General features: G+C 40.9%; 1 protein-coding gene across 3 annotated transcripts in view; it reads left to right on the top strand.

The window, feature by feature from the left end:
- The window catches only part of LOC123484548 (CSC1-like protein 2), a 97,642-nt gene that overhangs the window by 32,672 nt on the left and 42,374 nt on the right, over positions 1-22,596 (top strand). For 2 of the 3 annotated variants that reach the window (XM_045215018.1, XM_045215017.1), the window contains exons 2-6: positions 120-363; positions 6,872-6,951; positions 11,501-11,539; positions 15,975-16,065; positions 16,954-16,991. In XM_045215018.1, the coding sequence (XP_045070953.1) occupies positions 190-363; positions 6,872-6,951; positions 11,501-11,539; positions 15,975-16,065; positions 16,954-16,991 (422 nt within the window). In that variant the 5' untranslated portion in view covers positions 120-189. The remainder of the gene's footprint in view (positions 1-119; positions 364-6,871; positions 6,952-11,500; positions 11,540-15,974; positions 16,066-16,953; positions 16,992-22,596) is intronic. The other variant, XM_045215019.1, reaches the window with a different exon arrangement.

Below are 22,596 nucleotides of genomic sequence, written 5' to 3'. Positions count from 1 at the left end.
CACAATTCCTCTCCCTAAGTGACGATGTTTAGGTGTTTTTTGTTGTCATAAATGGTTTATCTGATATCTGAAATAATCTGTGGTTTCACCCTCCTTTTCCCTCCTTCCTTCCACGATAGGTTCCCAGGAAGATGCGGCTGTGAGCTTGCTCAGAGTGCTGATCCTGTGGGTCTTCATCTGATCGTGATCATGGGGATATGGCCAGGTGGTGTCCGGGCCTGCATTGCAGGCCAGGAGAACTGCTCTGCCAACAATGAGTCCAAGGACTACTGTTACTCAGCCCGTATCCGCAGCACCGTGCTTCAGGGCCTACCCTTTGGAGGGGTCCCCACCGTCCTCGCGCTGGACTTCATGTGCTTCCTGGTGAGTCTGCCTAGAGATCAGTCTTGCCTGAATTTCAAATTGATCCCTATCCCCATTCCAGTGTTGCAGGTTTTTCCTCTCTCCCCCGTAGTTAATTTATTGACTTATGTCACTGATTCATTGGCCAGAGATTCTACTTACCTGGGATCCCAGGTCAGCAACACTTATGACCTGAAGGTCCGGATTTAAGAAAAGGGGTCCTAGTGACTTTATGCTAATCTGCAATGATCACATGGGTATACAATATATCTATGTGTATATATCTATGTGTGTGTGTTTATATGTATATCTGTGTGTGTGTATATATACAGTACGTATGTATACAGTGCCTTCGGAAAGTATTCAGACCCCTTTGCTTTTTCCACATTTTGTTACGTTACAGCCTTATTCTAAAATGGATTAAATAAAACATTTTCCTCAGCAATCTACACACAATACCCCATAATGACAAAGCGAAAACAGGTTTTTAGATTTTTTGGCAAATATATAACAAATAAACATAAGTATCTTATTTACATAAGTAATCAGACCCTTTGCTATGAGACTCGAAATTGAGCCCATGTGCATCCTGTTTCCATTGATCATCCTTGAGATGTTTCTACAACTTGATTGGAGTCCACCTGTGGTAAATTGATTTGGAAAGGTACACACCTGTCTATATAAGGTCTCACAGTTGACAGTGCATGTCAGAGCAAAAACCAAGCCATGAGGTTGAAGGAATTGTCAGTAGAGCTCCGAGACAGGATTGTGTCGAGGCACAGATCTGGGGAAGGGTACCAAAACATTTCTGCTGCATTGAAGGTCCCCAAGAGCACAGTGGCCTCCATCATTCTTAAATGGAAGAAGTTTGGAACCACCAAGACTCTTCCTAGAGCTGACCGCCCGGCCAAACTGCGCAATCGAGGGAGAAGGACCTTGGTCAGGGAGGTGACCAATAACCCGATGGTCACTGACAGAGCTCTAAAGTTCCTCTGTGGAGATGGGAGAATCTTCCAGAAGGACAACCTTCTCTGCAGCACTCTACCAATCAGGCCTTTATGGTAGAGTGGCCAGATGGAAGGCACTCCTCTGTAAAAGGCACATGACAGACCATGAGAAACAAGATTCTCTGGTCTGATGAAACCAAGATTGAACTCTTTGACCTGAATGCCAAGCATCATGTGTGGAGGAAACCTTTCACCATCCCTACGGTGAAGCATGGGGGTGGCAGTATCATGCTGTTGGGATGTTTTCCAGCGGCAGGGACTGGGAGACTAGTCAGGATCGAGGCAAATATGAACGGAGCAAGGTACATAACATCTCTGGAGAGACCTGAAAATAACTCTGCAGCAGTGCACCCCATCCAACCTCACAGAGCTTGAGAGGATCTGCAGAGAAGAATGGGAGAAACTCCCCAAATACAGGTGTGCCAAGCTTGTAGCGTCATACCCAATAAGACTCAAGGCTGTAATCGCTGCAAAAGGTGCTTCAACAAAGTGCTGAGTAAAGGGTCTGAATACTTATGTAAATGTGATATATATATTACTTTTTTTATAAATTAGCAAACATTTTGATAAACCTGTTTTTGCTTTGTCATTATATTATATATTTATTTTTTTATTAATTTAACGACATCTCCTCCCTGTGTTTTAATGTGCCGGAAGTCGAATGACAATTGCAACAAATATGACTGCACCCTTGTTGCTTGGCTACATAAGGTGAATAGTACACTGATCAGGGTTGGGGTCATTCTATTTGATTGTCAGTGCATGAGAGAGATTGAAATTCCAATTCAATAATTTATAAGCAACATGTATGTTCTATGAGGGTTTTTCTGTTTTAAGTGGATTTTCAACTAGCTTAAAAAAAAACGGTAATTGTGATGGAATACGCTTGAAAAGTGGAGGCCTCATAGAAAAAAAGTTAACATTGCTGGAGACACTGTCTCCAAAACGGCAAGGTGTCTTAAGCAGTGTTCACTTCCAGTCAATTCAAAAAGCAAATAGAAATTCCACTTAAAAATTTGACAGAAAAACCCTCCTAGAACATAAATGTTGCTTAGAAATTATTGAATTCAAATTTCAATGTATCTCATGCACTGACTGAATCAAATGGAATGACCCCGAATCTGATTAGTGTACTATTCACCTTATGTAGCCAGGCAACAAGGGTGCGGTCATATTTCTTGCGATTATCTATCAAAGTCCGGTGCATTAAAACACAGGTAGATTTAATTAAATATGATATATATTTGTCAAAAGAACTAAAGAACGTGTACAGAATTAGAAAGATATGGTGTGTTTTCACGTAAGCACTCGGAAGCCGACGTTGGCATTCCCATAGACTTAACATGGGGTTAGCTAGATAGCTTTGTGGCACATCATATTGCAAATATCCTAATGTTATCTACATAAAAACATTTAGTTTTTTGTCTTTTTTCATTGTCCAACCGCATTGCCCTTTCATTTCTTGATCTTTGATTGAAAAGGGATAAAGCCTGTATGGATGACGACTATTAGATAATCGACTAAACTAGCTAACTACCCCGCCATGTTAAGTCTATGGGAATGCTTACATGCTAACGTCTGCTTCTGAGTGCTTATACTATGCGAAAACACAGGTTCATTATTTTTTTTATTTTTTTCTCACCAGAGAATTACCATATCTTTCAAACTCTGTACATGTTATGTAATAGTTTTAACACATGTAATTCATATTTAATGACTTCTCCTCCCTGGGTTTGCTTGTGTGTTAATGCGCAGGAATTTGAAAGACACATGCGTTCAAAATGGCTCAGGTCAATTGGGCGGGCCTACATAAGGTGAATAGGGCTAGGCTATTCAAATCCAGACCAGTAAGTTCGTCAGTAGTGTTGGTTTTCTTTTCTCCCTGGGTGTTAATTGATTGATGTCATTGATTGGTCTGAGTCCATTCAACCTTGTGTCCTTGTCATTTAGGTCTGAATCAGTCCCCGATTACAGGGGAGGAAGGGTATGGTTTGACAAATCTTATTGAATCTTATTAAATTCATTTAGAAACTTTACACCCACCAACTATGGATATCAAATTGGACAAGTCGGTGAGTGAGTTCAATGGTACCAATTTTTTACCAGTCCTAAAGGTTTGGCTGTAGTTCTGGTGTGGAACAGTATGCTCCTGTTCATGACTAATTGATGGTGAAATCCATAGTGCTTTGTGACCATGGGAACAATGGATTGACCTACATAGTGGCTGACTGTCTAGCAGGGGCGTTATTCTAATGAAGCTGTACTGTGTCATTGGGGGTCACCTCACTTCCTGTTGTCTTTTTAATGTATGCTTGCCAATTGAATTTAAGGTAATGAGATAAAAGTAGGGAAGTTATTACCTAATCTGCAAAGTAAATTAACAAGGTAATGAATCAATGCTTATTGTCTCAGGTTAGGTGTATGAGTAAGATAACTGTCTCAGTGCATGAATTAACAGGTCTACATTCACATGGCCACATATTACTGGGCAGCCAAGGTCACAAAGTGGTGGGTTATGGCTGTGCGTTGGTAAGCATTATCTATAACTATACATCTATGAAATAGATGTGTCCAGAATGCGTTTTCACCCAAAATGACAGGGTCTGGTAACCGAATAAGTGTTCCAAAGAAATATTGTAATGTGTGCCTGTGCCCTCAAAGATCTATGTATCTCAAGGATTTTGTTTCACGGGACAATGTCACGTTGATGCTCATAAAGTAGCATATAGCACGTCCCCCTCCCAAAAGAGGTTTCTAACTTCAAGGGTCTGTCTATTCCTGGTTAAATAAAATATACTAACAACATGGACATGATATCATAACACAATGAACAGATGAAAAGGCCAGATAGTTTAATCAATGTATTTCATATTATTACTCACATCTTTGTCAGCATAAGGAAAATGTGAAATAAATATGCAAAACTGAATCCTTTTTGGAGTCTGAAAACTGAAAATGTTTTAATTACCCTTTAGAATTAAGCACCAATGTTGCTCCTTTCTATTGTCGTCCTCTAATACATCTACCTCATATAATGTGAAGTGGGGTCTGAAATGATTGACACCCTTGATAAAGATGAGCAATAATGACTGTATAAAATACATACAGTACCTGTCAAAAGTTTGGACACACCTACTCATTCAAGGGTTTTTCATTATTTTATTTTTACTATTTTCTACATTGTAGAATAATAGTGAAGACATCAAAACTATGAAATAAAACATATGGAATCATGTAGTAACCAAAAAAGTGTTAAACAAATCAAAATATATTTTAGATTCTTCAAAGTAGCCACCCTTTGCCTTGATGACAGCTTTGCACACTCTTGGCATTCTCTCAACCAGCTTCACCTGGAATGCTTTTCCAACAGTCTTGAAGGAGTTCCTATATACGCTGAGCACTTGTTGACTGATTTTCCTTCACTCTGCGGTCCAACTCATCCAAAACCATCTCAATTGGGTTGAGGTCGGTTGATTGTGGAGGTCAGGTCATCTGATGCAGCACTCCATCACTCTCCTTCTTGGTCAAATAGCCCTTACACAGCCTGGAGGTGTGTTGGGTCATTGTCCTGTTGAAAAACAAATGATAATCCCACTAAGCCCAAACCAGATGGGATGGAGTATCGCTGCAGAATTCTGTGGTAGCCATGCTGGTTAAGTGTGCCTTTTTGAATTCTAAATAAATCACTGACAGTGTCACCAGCATAGCACACCCACACCATCACACCACCTCCTCCATGCTTCCCTGAGGGAACCACACATGCAGAGATCATACGTTCACCTACTCTGCGTCTCACAAAGACACGGCGGTTGGAACCAATTTCACCGGTCTAATGTCCATTGCTCGTGTTTCTTGGCCCAAGCAAGTCTCTTCTTATTGGTGTCCTTTAGTAGTGGTTTCTTTGCAGCAATTAGACCATGAAGGCCTGATTTACGCAGTCTCCTCTGAACAGTTGATGTTGAGATGTGTCTGTTACTTGAACTCTGAAGCATTTATTTGGGCTGCAATCTGAGGTGCAGTTAATGCTAATTAACTTATCCTCTGCAGCAGGGGCAACTCTGGGTCTTCCTTTCCTGTGGCGGTCCTCAGGAGAGCCAGTTTCATCATAGAGCTTGATAATTCTTGTGACTGCACTTGAAGAAACTTTAAAAGTTCTTGAAATGTTCCTGATTGACTGACCTTCATGTCTTAAAGTAATGATGGACTGTCGTTTCTCTTTGCTTATTTGAGCTGTTCTTGCCATAACATGGACTTGGTCTTTTACCAAATAGGGCTATCTTCTGTATACCACCCCTACCTTGTCACAACACAACTGATGGGCTCAAACGCATTAAGAAGGAAAGAAATTCCACAAATTAACTTTTAACAAGGTACACTGTTAATTGAAATGCATTCCAGGTGACTACATCATGAAGCTGGTTGAGAGAATTTCAAGAGTGTGCAAAGCTGTCATCAAGGCAAAGGGTGGCTACTTTGAAGAATCTAAAATATAAAATATATTTTGATTTGTTTAACACTTTTTTGGTTACTACATGATTCCATATGTTATTTCATAGTTTTGATGTCTTCACTATTATTCTACAATGTAGAAAATAGTACAAATAATGAGTAGGTGTGTCCAAACTTTTGACTGGTACTGTAATTCAAATACTGAGCTATATTGTATGCAAACAAAGGGTAAATTGTATTATTTTATACTAATACAATTGCTCAGAGAGATTTTGTGTAACATTTAGTATTTCTCAAAAAGGTAGGAGTCAAAATTATTGATACCCCTAAAATAGTCAAAAGTTTTGTTTTGGTTGTGTTTCAGATTATTTTGTGCCCAGTAGAAATGAATGGTAAATCATTTGTCATTTTGGAGTCCATTTTATTGTAAATAAGAATAGAACCTCCCCTGTTTTTGGTAATGGTGAGAGGTTAGCATGTCTTGGGGGTATGATCTTTGACCCTCTAACTGTCTCACTCACATTCATGTAGAAGTGTTTAGAAACACATTATTCTATTCTTATTTACAATGACTCCAAAATGGGTACAATACATAATTTACCATAAATTTCTATTGGGCAGAAATGTATCTGAATTGCAGCCTAAACGAACTGCAAATGCGTCCAAGAAGTTTGTAGTCACAAGCTTGATATAGTCATTGCGTACTAGGAATATGGGACCAAATACTAAACTTTTGACTACTTTAATCTTTAGGGGTGTCAATTTTGACCCCTATTTTTTGTTTTGTTTTGTTTTACTTAGATTATTAATTTTATCTTTCCAATTTTTGGGAGCATACACTATATTTGTATTATATTGTATTTGTTTATTTCTGTCATTATTGTTCATCTTTATCAAGGGTGTCAATTTCGGAGCCCACTCTAAGTGCTTACTGGTCTTACTAAATTTTTTTAGAACAGCAGTGACATTGCTATAAAATCCATTTGAATGATACACAGATGTTCCTGGGGCTCAACCGAAAAACACCAAAGAAGATGAAAATCATATAGCATTACTTTCCTCTGTGCTTTCAGGTGCTTCTCTTTGTCTTCTCAATATTGCGGAAAGTGGCCTGGGATTATGGACGCTTGGCATTGGTGACAGACGCTGACAGGTAGGCATAACAAATTACTCTGAGGTTACATCACACACACACACACACACACACACACACGCACACACACACACACACGTACACTGCCCAGATGTAGTCCTACTGGTTATTGGTCCTTGTCTGTTGAATTGTGAGAATTACTTGCCTATTATGACTGTGTGCCTTAAGTATCCCCATAACCATTCCTTCCTACCTCTTCCTGAAGATGATTGGTTTGCAAGTCATTCAGGGAGACTTGTTTCACTGTCACTTACATACTACTCATTTCTGGAGCTGGATATGAACAACGACTGTCTGTGCTGCAGGATTTGCTCACACAGCAGAGCAACTAAATCTTCTTTAGGGAATCTTCTTTTCACCAGTTTATTACCATAACCCCATGGGATACTTATTTATCAATTATGAGTAATCTATGGTTTGGGTATGTTGGTAATAAATATGGAAAGAATGTATAACTAGTTAGCATACTTACTGTATTTTATTGTTGTATTAAATCCATCACCTTGAATGTACATGATCTGATGCAGTGCAATTAAGAAGAGAAATAACAAGTTTCGAACTCCTTGAGTACTGAATCAGTCATTCACTAAGAATATTAATGTAATGTTGATTGAAGTCATAAACTTACCGTAAGGTACCCATACCTTGATGTTATAACTCATTACACTGCGATGCAGTCGAACATTTTTTTACTGTACTGCTCAGCTGGAAAGCTTCTTGTAAGGCTGTCATTTTTACATTAAATATTTACAAAAGACAGTCAATGGAGCATCTTACCAAGCACTCTCTATTCTGCAGCGCTTTTTAGTCAGCTTCCTTCTGGGCGCATCTCACAGGAGGCCTTTACACTGATGGGTTAGCTATCTGACATTAAAAGAAGTTCACCATCCCATTACACATCAGTGATCATGAATTCATGAATTTCATCAACCAATTTGTTCCATAAAACAAGTGTATACTTAGAAGACTTGTCCAGGTAATCCAGTGTGTACTTAGATACTGTAATGATGATGTAGCAGTTGTCCTACTGGGGGAATGTTACCAAATATACTCCATACTTGCTGCACGGTCACTTTTGCACAAGATTGAGAGAGTTGGCCTTGCCCAACCAGACACAGGCTTAGACAAGATTTTGAGAACTGCCACAACAAATTAGTTTGTAAAAATATTTGGTAGCACTTTATAATTACTCCACATAATAAATAATTTATAATGGATTAGGACTTGCATTCAGAAAGCCTGTCAGAGCAGAAAGTTAAACAAATGAATGATCGTAAACAAACAATGTACATGCAAAAATACATATTAAAATAAACTATTCTAAAGAAATCTACCTGCAACGGAGCATGCTGGGAAATATGACAGAGGCCCCTCCCAAATTTAACTCCATGTCTCTGGTTACTCTTAATTGAGTTAAAAGTACTCCGTCCCAACTAACTCCAGAGAGCGTATCACTCTGAGAGTTCAGATAACTCAAGTAGAGTACAGTGGGGAAAAAAAGTATTTAGTCAGCCACCAATTGTGCAAGTTCTCCCACTTAAAAAGATGAGAGAGGCCTGTAATTTTCATCATAGGTACACGTCAACTATGACAGACAAAATGAGGAAAAAAAATCCAGAAAATCACATTGTAGGATTTTTAATGAATTTATTTGCAAATTATGGTGGAAAATAAGTATTTGGTCAATAACAAAAGTTTCTCAATACTTTGTTATATACCCTTTGTTGGCAATGACACAGGTCAAACGTTTTCTGTAAGTCTTCACAAGGTTTTCACACACTGTTGCTGGTATTTTGGCCCATTCCTCCATGCAGATCTCCTCTAGAGCAGTGATGTTTTGGGGCTGTCGCTGGGCAACACGGACTTTCAACTCCCTCCAAAGATTTTCTATGGGGTTGAGATCTGGAGACTGGCTAGGCCACTCCAGGACCTTGAAATGCTTCTTACGAAGCCACTCCTTCGTTGCCCGGGCGGTGTGTTTGGGATCATTGTCATGCTGAAAGACCCAGCCACGTTTCATCTTCAATGCCCTTGCTGATGGAAGGAGGTTTTCACTCAAAATCTCACAATACATGGCCCCATTCATGCTTTCCTTTACACGGATCAGTCGTCCTGGTCCCTTTGCAGAAAAACAGCCCCAAAGCATGATGTTTCCACCCCCATGCTTCACAGTAGGTATGGTGTTCTTTGGATGCAACTCAGCATTCTTTGTCCTCCAAACACGACGAGTTGAGTTTTTACCAAAAAGTTCTATTTTGGTTTCATCTGACCATATGACATTCTCCCAATCCTCTTCCGGATCATCCAAAGGCACTCTAGCAAACTTCAGACGGGCCTGGACATGTACTGGCTTAAGCAGGGGGACTGCAGGATTTGAGTCCCTGGCGGCGTAGTGTGTTACTAATGGTAGGCTTTGTTACTTTGGTCCCAGCTCTCTGCAGGTCATTCACTAGGTCCCCCCATGTGGTTCTGGGATTTTTGCTCACCGTTCTTGTGATCATTTTGACCCCCACGGGGTGAGCTCTTGCGTGGAGCCCCAGATCGAGGGAGATTATCAGTGGTCTTGTATGTCTTCCATTTCCTAATAATTGCTCCCACAGTTGATTTCTTCAAACCAAGCTGCTTACCTATTGCAGATTCAGTCTTCCCAGCCTGGTGCAGGTCTACAATTTTGTTTCTGGTGTCCTTTGACAGCTCTTTGGTCTTGGCCATAGTGGAGTTTGGAGTGTGACTGTTTGAGGTTGTGGACAGGTGTCTTTTATACGGATAACAAGTTCAAACAGGTGACATTAATACAGGTAACGAGTGGAGGACAGAGGAGCCTCTTAAAGAAGAAGTTACAGGTCTGTGAGAGCCAGAAATCTTGCTTGTTTGTAGGTGACCAAATACTTATTTTCCACCATAATTTGCAAATAAATTCATTAAAAATCCTACAATGTGATTTTCTGGATTTTTTTTTCTCAATTTGTCTGTCATAGTTGACGTGTATCTATGATGAAAATTACAGGCCTCTCTCATCTTTTTAAGTGGGAGAACTTGCACAATTGGTGGCTGACTAAATACTTTTTTTCCCCACTGTACATTTAACCCAAACAATTTTAACACCGTGATTTCAATTCTCCTTGATTTACTGTGTACCAATCCTTGATGGCCGCTTTAAGTACAATAATAGTTTAAGACTTATTTGGTTATTTTAAGGTGACCTGGGTCTGCTTATGGATAGGATGTACGAGCTTTCTAAATGCTTTGTGTCCTTTGCCTTTCTGAAATAGTTCTGTCCTCCTTAAAGGACAGAGAGAGAGGGGCAAACCATTTCCTGCTATAGTCCCACAGCTGACTGGACAATCTCTTTTGCGCCACATACTTCCTGTTTTCTTGTCTGTCCTGCTCTCTCTCTCCCTTGTCGCTCCCTACACACACACACACACACACACACACACTAGTGCTGAACGATTAATGCTTTTTGAGGTTGGTTTCAGTTTGGTTTTTGAAAAATAATCACGGTTTTCAATTTCGGTTAGATTTTTTTTCTTCTGTAACTTCACAGAATAATACAATTAGCTAATAAAAGCCCCATGATGGTAGTGACTGCCCATTTTACTGCTTATCACTTAATTTATTCACTACTTTACTTCCTCTCATGCGGTCTGTGTGTGGTCTTGTTCCCCTGGTCAATCGATGAATTGAATCAACCAATGGGCGAATTTCTGCCGATTTAATGCTGGGTTCATAGCCAAAAAAAGTTTCCCAGCTTTCCAAAAAATGACGCCGCTGACAGAAGTGGAGTCACCACCTGCGTCGGCCATATGGTCGCGTACTGCACAGCGCTGTAGTAACTCTCCCCCGCCTGGCTCACACAGCAACGCTGCTCTACAAGCAAACACATTTTGGGCGGGAAAGAGAGGCAAGCACCTAATGCTATGTTAACTGCTCCTGCGCCTAGATGGAGAAAAACGCACCCTGTGTCTCCGTGTCTGCCCAGACAAGAATAGGCAGCTGTAGGCACAGTGGATTGTGGTCATTGTACTTAATTACCAAATTTTCTGCACTAAACTATGTTGAATATTTGCCTGTTGAAAAGTCCAAATTCCCACAGTTTGTGCTGAATTTGATTTCTCTCTAGAGAAACGGCGCATTGAGTTAACATTTTTGTTAATCGCTCAGCAGTAACAGACATACGTACACACAGCTGTTTTCTTGCTTTCAGGGGCTCTCTCTTTCAGAGCTGTGATGAGGCAGGGGTCACCAGTGTCGCAGTTGTGTGTGTGTGTGTGTGTGTGTGTGTGTGTGTGTGTGTGTGTGTGTGTGTGCATGTGGGGTGAGGGGATGGGGGGTGACATCTGATCAGGGCCCATGTTATGTGATGGTTCGCCCCTCATCCTCACCCCGTCTATGGCTCTCATAAACCTGTTCTGCTCCTATACATTGTGTAACATCCAATTTGTTGACACTTCAGGATTTCTATCCAGGACTAACCTTAATGAAGTAAATGTGTACTCCTTTTCATGCCAGTTATGCTAATGTTTCCTCTTTTTGTTTCACTGTGAAGATCGAAGAAGCGTTTCAGCGGATTGGAGGAGCGGGAATAGTATGTTGTTTTTTAAACACGTTTTGATTATCTCCTGGTTTTCCAGCGTCTTCTCTCTTCCCTGGTTGCTTTACTGCCCTAACTGTACTTGTTGTCCTGCTCGCTGGTGGACTAACACACTGTTTTTCCCTTTCGGATAGGTGTGCATGTGTGTGCGTGCGTGCTTGCAATCCAATTCCAGAATAGACTGGAATCAACCCCAAAATCGGGTGTCCTGTGGGTTGGTGTGTGTGTGAGAAAGAAGGTGTATGTGTATCTATCTTATTAACAAGCAAGATGGTTTGGTGTGAGGGCTCTGTCACTGCTTTTTGCTGTGGATTTATTGGGTGTCGACTCTGACTTTTGTTAACCCACCATAAGTGCCTTGTGTGTCAATAACCATACTGTTGACTTTCACCAGTGTATCTGCCATGGCTTCTGATGCTTTGACTGTCACCTAACATATGAATCTTTTGACATGCATGCTTCCTTTTACACATTTGAATATAACATAGTCGGAGAAGGGAAAAGGGTAACTATGATACACTGAGAGCAAATAATACAAGGTAAAAGGTGCATCAGTGTGGATGTGAACTTCCCTAGGCCCTCTTGCTGTGGCGTCTTTGTGAATCCTTGTGACATTAGCTGTGATGCTAGCACCTCCAGAGTGGACCCTTTTTTAGACCATAAGAAGCCACGTTCTCAACAGGCTGGGTTCTCATTCAAAAAATCACCCCTTCCCCTCTGTCCATTCAGGGCCATGAAGGGGTCAATAAAGGAAGAGGAAAGGACTGTTTTCAGATTTGAATCCAGCTAGAATGTGGAATGTGGTCTTCTGTCCTGACAGTGAAATGTATACTGCCCCCATTTCTGTACATGTTGTCATTGGACTACGTTTACTGTTGGACTGTGGTAGATCTTCTGTTGTAGGATGTAAGGGTGGGAGATTACAATATACATCCAGTGCTGCAGCTAAAACGCAACCTATTTGTAGACTTTGGGCCCTATTCAAAATCGCTAACTGGCTTTCCGGAATATGTCATAACAAATCCTAGCCTTCAAGAAATTATGGAGTAATACTGTTGTTGTTGAGGCCAGGCACCACACTAATAGTGTATTTTTGGCCCCTTAATCACAATCACCTAGGCTGTAGAGCCCCACAGTGGAGGTGTCATAATACCCATAAAACCTAGCAGTCAAACAGGGAAATGGTTCCAATCATTTTTCCACCATAGATTTTTCCCATAGGGAATTTTAGAAACACTTAAAATAAGGGATGTGTTTCATGTAGGCTTACCATGGCGTGACGTTTTGATAACCGTGTAAATCTCTCTCGGACAAGGTGATTTTGATCAATATATTCGGCTCTATTTACTCTGATTTAGAAAATGCTAATTAGCATCAAAGTAGACATCATGCAAAACTACAAATCCCTGCAAGCTCCTGCACGTTATCTCTAGTTGACACCTTTGCTAAAAGGTATTGTGTCAATTTAAAACTTGCACAAGACAGTTCACTGAACTGTCCATTTTAAAGAAATGTTGCCAATTTAGTCAGTACTACATTTAGCTAACATTAGATGGTTAAACCAGACATTCTTACATTTGCTTCGATTTGGCACGCTCGTCCAGATCATGGCATTTGTAGTTCTTTATGATAGCCACATTTGCAGCTAATTAGCATTTCTTTTGGGGGGGATAAATACAGGCAAATATATTGATCGAAATCACCTTGTCCTAAAGAGATTTACATGGTTATCAAAACCTCACGGCAGGTTAAGCCTACATGAAACACAGCCATTACTTTAAGTGTTTCTATATCCCCTATGGGAAAAATCTATGGTGGAAAAATGATTGGAACCATTTCCCTGTTTGACCTCTAGGTTTTATGGGTATTATGACCCATACTGTGGTACTCTATATAATAAAAAATGCACATATTTGCATATCCTGTAAATCCATTTTTCTGGAAACTGTTATTAGCCCGTGGTGCCTGGCCTTGATTTGCATATATATATATTGTTTTACAGGATTTCTTGTAGCATTTAAAATGCTAATTGCTCATGCTGAGAAGACAGTTAATAGGTTGAATTGAATAGGGCTCTTGGCGTTTAATGCAAAAGACACTGCCTCCTTTGTCCTGTCAATTGCTCAGTGGAGCTCTAATCACAAAATGAGATTATGCATATCATAGATAGTACACTACATGACCAAAGTATGTGGACACCCGCTCGTCAAACATCTCATTCCAAAATCATGGGTATTAATATGGAGCCTTCTGGGAAGGATTTCCACTAGATGTTGGAACTTTGCTGCAGGGACTTGCTTCCATTCAGCCACGAGCATTAGTGAGGTTGGACACTGATGTTGGGCGATTAGGCCTGGCTCGCATTTGGCGTTCCAATTCATCCCAAAGGTGTTTGATGGGGTTGAGGTCAGGGCTCTGTGCAGGCCAGTCAAGTTCTTCCACACCGATCTCGACAAACCATTTCTGTATGGACGTCGCTTTGTGCACGAGGGCATTGTCATGCTGAAACAGGAAAGGACCTTCCCCAAACTGTTGCCACAAAGTTAGAAGCACAGAATCTGTTAGAATGTCATTGTATGCTGTAGCGTTACGATTTCCCTTCACTGGAACTAAGGGGCCTAACCCGAACGATGAAAAGCCCCAGACCATTATTACCCCTCCACCAAACTTTACAGTTGGCACTATGCATTGGGGCAGGTAGCATTCTCCTGGCATCCGCCAAACCTAGATTTGTCCGTCGGACTGGACTGCCAGATGGTGAAGCGTGATTCATCACTCCAGAGAATGCGTTTCCACTGCTCTGGAGTCCAATGGTGGTGAGCTTTACATCACTTCAGCCGACGCTTGGCATTGCACATGGTGATCTTAGGCTTGTGTGTGGCTGCTCGGCCATGGAAACCCATTTCATGAAGCTCCCATTGAACAGTTATTGTGCTGACATTGCCTCCAGAGGGAGTTTGGAACTCGGTAGTGAGTGTTGCAACCGAGGACAGATAATTTTTTTGCGTTCTGTGAGCTTGTGTGGCCTACCACTTCGCGGCTGAGCCGTTGTTGCTCCTAGACGTTTCCACTTCACAAATGCAGCCCTTACAGTTGACCGGGGCAGCTCTAGCAGGGTATACATTTTACGAACTGGCTTGTTGGAAAGGTGGCATCCTATGACGGTGCCACGTTGAAAGTCACTGAGCTCTTCAGTAAGGCCATTCTACTGCCAATATTTGTCTGGAGAATGCATGGCTGTGTGCTTGATTTTATACACGTCAGCAACGGGTGTCGCTGAAATAGCCGAATCCATTAATATGAAGGGGTGTCCACATACTTTTGTGTATATATTGTGTATTTCCTCAGGCATGTTGGGCAGCACAATGCAATGGTGGCCAACATAGATCGTTAAAAGCCTTTCTTCTGTCTGAAAATTATACTGCTAGCACATAACCATTATTTAGCTTGAGGGTACCCTCAATGATGCCTACCTTATTGTCTGGATGTTTGGCATCCTTGGGGCACCCTCAGCCAGAGTTGTTGGTCTGATTTGCACACTGTGTATGTCTCTTGTCCTATAGAGTGAGGGGTAACCCTTTACTTGACACCTCCCTGACAAGGCAGATGTCATAAACCGTCATTACGCTGTTGGCTGACGCTATCAGACTTTACAGTCATGACGCAAACCGCTATCTAGGCATCTATCTAGCCCCGCGAGTTTGACGTTTGTGTAGCTACTAATGTTGAACTTGTGGAGCTCGACATCTATTATGTCTTTTCACATAGCAGCCTTCTTGATGTTGGCCTTGGAGTGGGGAGTTCAAGTGAAATGTTGTGTGGTTTTGTTAGTGCATAGTATCTACAGTAAAAAAGTCAAAAATATGTAGGATTATGTCATGTGACAATGACTAAATGAACTATTTTCTGATTGACACCTCTGTGCGTACCAACTCAGAGCTCTGCTCTACACTCTGCAATGCTTGATTGGCCAGTAATTCTGCTGTGGATGATGGGATCTTGAATGTGTCATGTTAGACCCTCCGAGAGATGGAGAGTTTATCAAACTGACAATAAAATATACACAGAATGGCATGGTTCTACGGACATTATTGAGGAACTGTTATGGGTTAATTAATAAAAGGGCATTTTTTATGATAAATATGCAGTAGTGAAACATAATGTGGGTTGGGGTCAATTCCATTGAAATGTTTTAAGGAAGTCAACTGACATTCCAATTTTCTGTTTACTTTCTGAATTGATGGAATTTAAATGGAATCGACCCCATTAGCTGTGACAGTACTGTTCATTTTAATTGTGAAGAAATTCCTCTAGCCTCAATTCCATTCTGTTTCAAACCACAAATTAACAAACTAAACAGTTGCAGGACCCGGTCCTGCCTTGTTCTTCGTGCCTCCGTCAAAGCCTGACACTTGTCCTCTTTTTCCAGTGTTGCCTCAGCTCTGCATTCTGAAACGCCAGACCGCTATGAGCGTCTCACTTCAGTCTCCAGCTCTGTCGACTTCGATCAACGGGATAACGTGAGAAATCCCTACCTCCTCCCTCCGAATGTCTCCCCACCACTGAGGTTGTCTCCTACTGGTCACACGTGCATCTCTTTAAACGACTCAATTGGCTTTGCCTCCCATCCCTGTTAAATAATGCAGGATAAGCAGAGGACTGCAAAGCCGCTGGTTGCCAGCCTTGGATGTGGGTGGAGTCAGGTGGGGTGGGGGTGGGGGGGGGGACCTGTCCGCCAGACACAGATTTCCACTTAAAGTGTGACTCCTGATGGAGACTCCCCACCCCTTATAGATACAGTACATATATGTTTTATCATAAGGGAGACTTATCTCCTTATCTCTCTTGACTCTTCCAACTAATGCAACACAATATCATATATGGTGATAGTTTGAAATAATATCCTTAAGGTGAAATGCCCCAGTGTGTGGAACAGACACTCATAGATGAATTGTCCTTTAGTCCAAACAACTTGTGACTGTATTACAGAAATATAAGCTAAAGCTAAACCTGTCAGTTATCCACACACCAATGTCCTTCAAGAACATTCTATGCAACTCCATACCATATCCCTGAGTAATACGTAGCACTGTAATCACCCTAGGAGGTCAATTCAAGTCCAAATTATCTCTTTCTACCTCCTAGCCTTTGAATCCCAGCTGGTAGGCTAAGGCGCTTCCTCCACTCTCCCTGTCTGTTCACTAAAACTCACATCACGTTTGGGCCAACGCTATACATCAATTTAAGTTTTTTTTTAAATCTCCATGTGTTGATGTAATTTCAGCTGTTATGAAAACACCTTTGGAAATGTGACTGCCGACTAATCATGTTTTCAACTGCAAATTTTGTTTTAAACTGCATATTTTTCAAATGTCTGATTTTTTTTATTGTGCATTTCTACACTGCAGGGCTTCTGTTCCTGGTTAACTGCCATCTTCAGAATAAAGTAAGTGGGTCTGTTATCAACATTCTATGTAAATACTTGATTGGGAAAAAGCTAGAGATCATGCATGTCAATGTTGCCACAAAATGTGCAACCGAATGAATAGTGCAGCTACAAGACCATCGCCAAGCAGCTTGGTGAGAAGGTGACAACAGTTGGTGCGATTATTCGCAAATGTACTCCTGAGTGGCGCAGTGGTCTAAGGCACTGCATCACAGTGCAAACTGTGCCACTAGAGATCCTGGTTCGAATCCAGGCACTGTCGCAGCCGGCCGCGACCGGGAGACCCATGGGGCGGCGCACAATTGGCCCAGCGTCGTCCAGGGTAGGGGAGGGAATGGCCGGCAGGGATGTAGCTCAGTTGATAGAGCATGGCGTTTGCAACGCCAGGGTTGTGTGTTCGATTCCCACGGGGGGCCAGTATAAGAAAATAAATTTAAAAAATGTGTTCACTAACTGTAAGTCGCTCTGGACAAGAGCGTCTGCTAAATGACTAAAAATGTTTTTTTTTAAATGTGCTAAAGACCACACCTCTGATAAGAACAAACAGTGATAAATAACTATCGCCCTATTTCAAAACATTCTTGCCTAGCAAAAATATTAGAATCCTTCATTAATTCTCAGCTATGATCTTATCTATGAAATGTATCCAGAATGTTCATCAGTCTGGATTTAGACCAGGATATAGCACCATCTCTGCTGCATCCCATGTCTGCCTGCTTGAACGCCAATAACTCAGATACACATGAAACCCAGGGAATCGATAGAACAGAAATGCACAGAAACAATATAACATTCAAAATGTGTGAACCTTTCCTTTAAAAACGACTTGACAGATCTAACACAATGTATATCTATAGTGTTCAGTTAAGTTTCCTTAATATAACAAAAGGTGTTCCGCAAGGGCTGATTCTTGGTGCAATACTTTTTACTATCTACATTAACAATATTGGTTTGCCAGTGAATAATTGTAAACTGCACCAGTATGCCGATGATACTGTTGCGTATTCTACTCCACCGTGGACCAGGCTCTAGCTGACCTACAGACTGCTTTCATTGTATTACAAAAATATACGAATTGACCTAAAATGTGTATTAAAATACGGGAAAAACAAAGGATATGTTGTTTTCTAGAGCGCTCTACAATGACTCTAAAGATGTAAGCATCTTACAAAATCTCAGCGTACAAATATCTGGGCATTTGGATAACTGAGAAGCTGAGAATAAAACTGGACTTCTATAGAAATAGGTCATGACTCTGACTTAATTGTAGAAAGCAGATCTTTCAGTCGACGTTCCTACCAGTCCTAGACTATGGTGACATCATCTACATTGTTGCAGCTGCCACTTCATTAAAGCCGTTAGATGCAGTGCACTTTGTTTTATCACAGGCAACAGGTTTTGCACTCATCACTGCATTCCCTATCATTAAGTAGGCTGGCCCTCTTTGACATTGCGTAGGTCAAAACATTTCATTCTGTTTATTTATAAAGCCCTTTTGCTAAAACTCCCGTATTACCTAACATTGTAACTAACCTATACAGTGAGGGGAAAAAAGTATTTGATCCCCTGTTGATTTTGTACGTTTGCCCACTGACAAAGAAATGATCAGCCTATAATTTTAATGGTAGGTTTATTTGAACAGTGAGAGACAGAATAACAACAAAAAAATCCAGAAAAACGCATGTAAAAAAATGTTATAAATTGATTTGCATTTTAATGAGGGAAATAAGTATTTGATCCCCCCTCAATCAGAAAGATTTCTGGCTCCCAGGTGTCTTTTATACAGGTAATGAGCTGAGATTAGGAGCACACTCTTAAAGGGAGTGCTCCTAATCTCAGTTTGCTTCTGTGGACAGGTGTCTTTTATACAGGTAACAATCAATCAATCAGATTCCAAACTCTCCACCATGGCCAAGACCAAAGAGCTCTCCAAGGATGTCAGGGACAAGATTGTAGACCTACACAAGGCTGGAATGGGCTACAAGACCATCGCCAAACAGCTTGGTGAGAAGGTGACAACAGTTGGTGCAATTATTCGCAAATGGAAGAAACACAAAAGAACTGTCAATCTCCCTCGGGTTAGAACCTCCTTCCCTCAGCCAGGGCATTGAAAATGGGTCGTGGATGGGTATTCCAGCATGACAATGACCCAAAACACACGGCCAAGGCAACAAAGGAGTGGCTCAAGAAGAAGCACATTAAGGTCCTGGAGTGGCCTAGCCAGTCTCCAGACCTTAATCCCATAGAAAATCTGTGGAGGGAGCTGAAGGTTCGAGTTGCCAAACGTCAGCCTCGAAACCTTAATTTTACATTTACGTCATTTAGCAGACGCTCTTATCCAGAGCGACTTACAGTTAGTGCATACATTATTCTTTTTTATTTTCATACTGGCCCCCCGTGGGAATCGAACCCACAACCCTGGCGTTGCAAACACCAACTGAGCTACCTCCCTGCCGGCCATTCCCTCCCCTACCCTGGACGACGCTGGGCCAATTGTGCGCCGCCCCATTGGTCTCCCGGTTGCGGCCGGCTACAGCAGAGCCTGGATTCGAACCAGGATCTCTAGTGGCACAGCTAGCACTGCGATGCAGTGCCTTAGACCACTGCTCCACTCGGGATGACTTGGAGAAGATCTGCAAAGAGGAGTGGAACAAAATCCCTCCTGAGATGTGTGCAAACCTGGTGGCCAACTACAAGAAACGTCTGACCTCTGTGATTGCCAACAAGGGTTTTGCCACCAAGTACTAAGTCATGTTTTGCAGAGGGGTCAAATACTTATTTCCCTCATTAAAATGCAAATCAATTCATAACATTTTTGACATGCGTTTTTCTGGATTTTTGTTGTTGTTATTCTGTCTCTCACTCTTCAAATAAACCTACCATTAAAATTATAGACTGATCATGTCTTTGTCAGTGGGCAAACATACAAAATCAGCAGGGGATCAAATACTTTTTCTCCTCACTGTAGAAGTATGAGTTACCATATCCTGTCGCAGAGATGACTAACTTTTGGAAATTCCTTCTGTTACTAGTTAAAGCTGCTTTTAGTTTGTTCTATAAGTGATGTGCGAAGAAACTTCAGAATACCCTACAGTTGGACGCATTGGTGCCTTTCAGGCAATTCAGATTGTTGGTAGAGGTACCTCTTCACTGTGGAATGGAGTTGTTTTTTATGATTGTTTTTTGTCTTTTCAAATCAAATTTTATTTGTCACATGCGCCGAATACAACACCTTACTGTGAAATGCTTACTTACAAGCCCTTAACCAACAATGCAGTTCAAGAAATAGAGTTAAGAAAATATTTACCAAATAAACTAAAGTCAAAAAATCAAATAACATCAAAAAGTAACACAAGAAAATTTCATAACAATAACGAGGGTATATACAGGGGGTACCGGTACCGAGTCAATGTGCGGGGGTACAGGTTAGTCGAGGTAATTTGTAAAGTGACTATGCATAGATAATAAACAGCGAGTAGCAGCAGTGTAAAAACAAAGGGGGGTGGGTTCAATGTAAATAGTCTGGGTGGCCATTTGATTAATTGTTCAGCAGTCGTATGGCTTGGTGGGTAGAAGCTGTTATTGAGCCTTTTGGTCCTAGACTTGGCGCTCTGGTATCGCTTGCTGTGCGGTAGCAGAGAGAACAGTCTGACTTGTGTGGACTAGAGTCTTTGACAATTTTTTGGGCATTCGTCTGACACCGCCTAGTGTATTGGTCCTGGATGTCAGGAAGCTTGCCCCCAGTGATGTACTGGGCCGTACACACTACCCTCTGTAGCGTCTTACGGTCAGATGCTGAGCAGTTGCCATACCAGGCGGTGATGCAACCGGTCAGGATGCTCTTGATGGTGCAGCTGTAGAACTTTTTGAGGATCTGGGAACCCATGCCAAATCTTTTCAGTCTCCTGAGGGGGAAAAGGTGCTGTCGTGCCCTCTTCACAACTGTCTTGGTGTGTTTGGACCGTGATAGTTTGTTGGTGATGTGGACACCAAGGAACTTAACTCTCGACCCGCTCCACTTTGTGTTTCCTATGGTCCTTCTTTGATTGTGTAATTGCTTGGCCTTGTCATGCAGGGCTCCCTTGAAAAATAGATATTGGTATCAATGGGACTCCATGCCTAAATAAAGGTTCAATAAAATAAAAATCCAATACTGTAATCTAATACAGTTTTTACGTTCCCCACAAACAATACATTTACTTACACCATTTTTTTAAAGAGGGTAAATGACCTTTTTTAAACAGTCCCTTGAAAACAATTTTGGGGGGTGTATCCCCTTTTGTACATTTCAGTGCACAACCGGCAATTTGGAAGGGCTGGGTTGTTAAACCATGGGGGCTATTTGAAATTCAAATTATAATGGTCTTTAACAATGCAAGTGTTAATGAATTTACCTGCAAAAAACACAGCTCAATTCCCACAGACAGTAAAAAACTGACCTGGGCAGAAAATAATTTGTTTTTTGTAGTTTATTTTAAAATACCAACTTTTCAAATACTCTAGGTAGTCGAATATAGAGTTTCAAAAATAGAGTTTTCAAAGGCAATTATTTTCTTTGCTGATCAAATACAGGTCTCAGAAAAACAAATAATATTTGATCATTAACACATGGTTTGGAGGGCTCTCAGATAAGAATCTTAATATATCACCTAGAAATAAATACATGAGGGACATAGAATCATCTCAACATTAGATTAGACCACTTTTGCAATTTCTAAATGACTAACAAATATATTTTCATAATGAGTGAGACATGATGTCAAGTGTTACTGTATAACCTTAAGTTCTTATACATGTGTAGTTACTTTGATTATTACAATAGCAACATTGGTGTTACGTAGGACTTTGTAAATTGTTTTATAAGTGCATAATAGAGTAATACCATAGTTATTAAAACTCTCAGCTCATTGCTATGCAATTATCAAAGTGTTATTTAACAACATGCTAATAAAATGTTGCTCCAAAAGTAATTTGTTTTATTACACAGGCATAAGAACAGTTTAATGTTAACAAAATCTGGCTATTAAATGTCGAAAGGGGAAATAATGTAAGAACTGCCTTCTTGAATCAACTACAGCCAAGGTAGGTTGAAAATCATGTTAGTTTATATTCTGTGTAAACTGTCCCTTTAAAGATGGTTATAGTGTGTTTGAAACAAGCACACTTACCCTCAGATGGAAAAAGGGGTTCAAAATTGTTTTTGCTAAGCATCCATCTTGCTGTTTGCAAATGGCTTTGAATGTCTCTGCAGTATTTTCAGGTATCATAAAATCAATTGCAGCTTTCGACCTTTTCAGTGGCATGTTGATAGTCATACAGTAGTTGAGCGTCACAACTTGTTTATACTTATCTGTACAACATTGGTTTGACTTGATTATCTACACCTGGGGCAATGGACATTCAGTAGAATGTACATTTAGAGAAGTTTCAGATATAAATGTATTGTGTAGATCAAATATGATCTGCTGTCGGATAGATTGGAATAGTATAAGAAATTGTATGTGCTCTATTCATATATTTCTATCTGCAACATGCAGTTCCAGATACAGCAGTTCCAGATACAGCCGTGCCATTAGTTGAAGGCACCCAATCCAATAGTTTTTGA

The sequence above is a fragment of the Coregonus clupeaformis genome, unplaced genomic scaffold, assembly GCF_020615455.1.
Source record: "Coregonus clupeaformis isolate EN_2021a unplaced genomic scaffold, ASM2061545v1 scaf0353, whole genome shotgun sequence".
NCBI lineage: Eukaryota > Metazoa > Chordata > Actinopteri > Salmoniformes > Salmonidae > Coregonus > Coregonus clupeaformis.
This window is presented reverse-complemented; position numbering and strand designations above follow the sequence as displayed.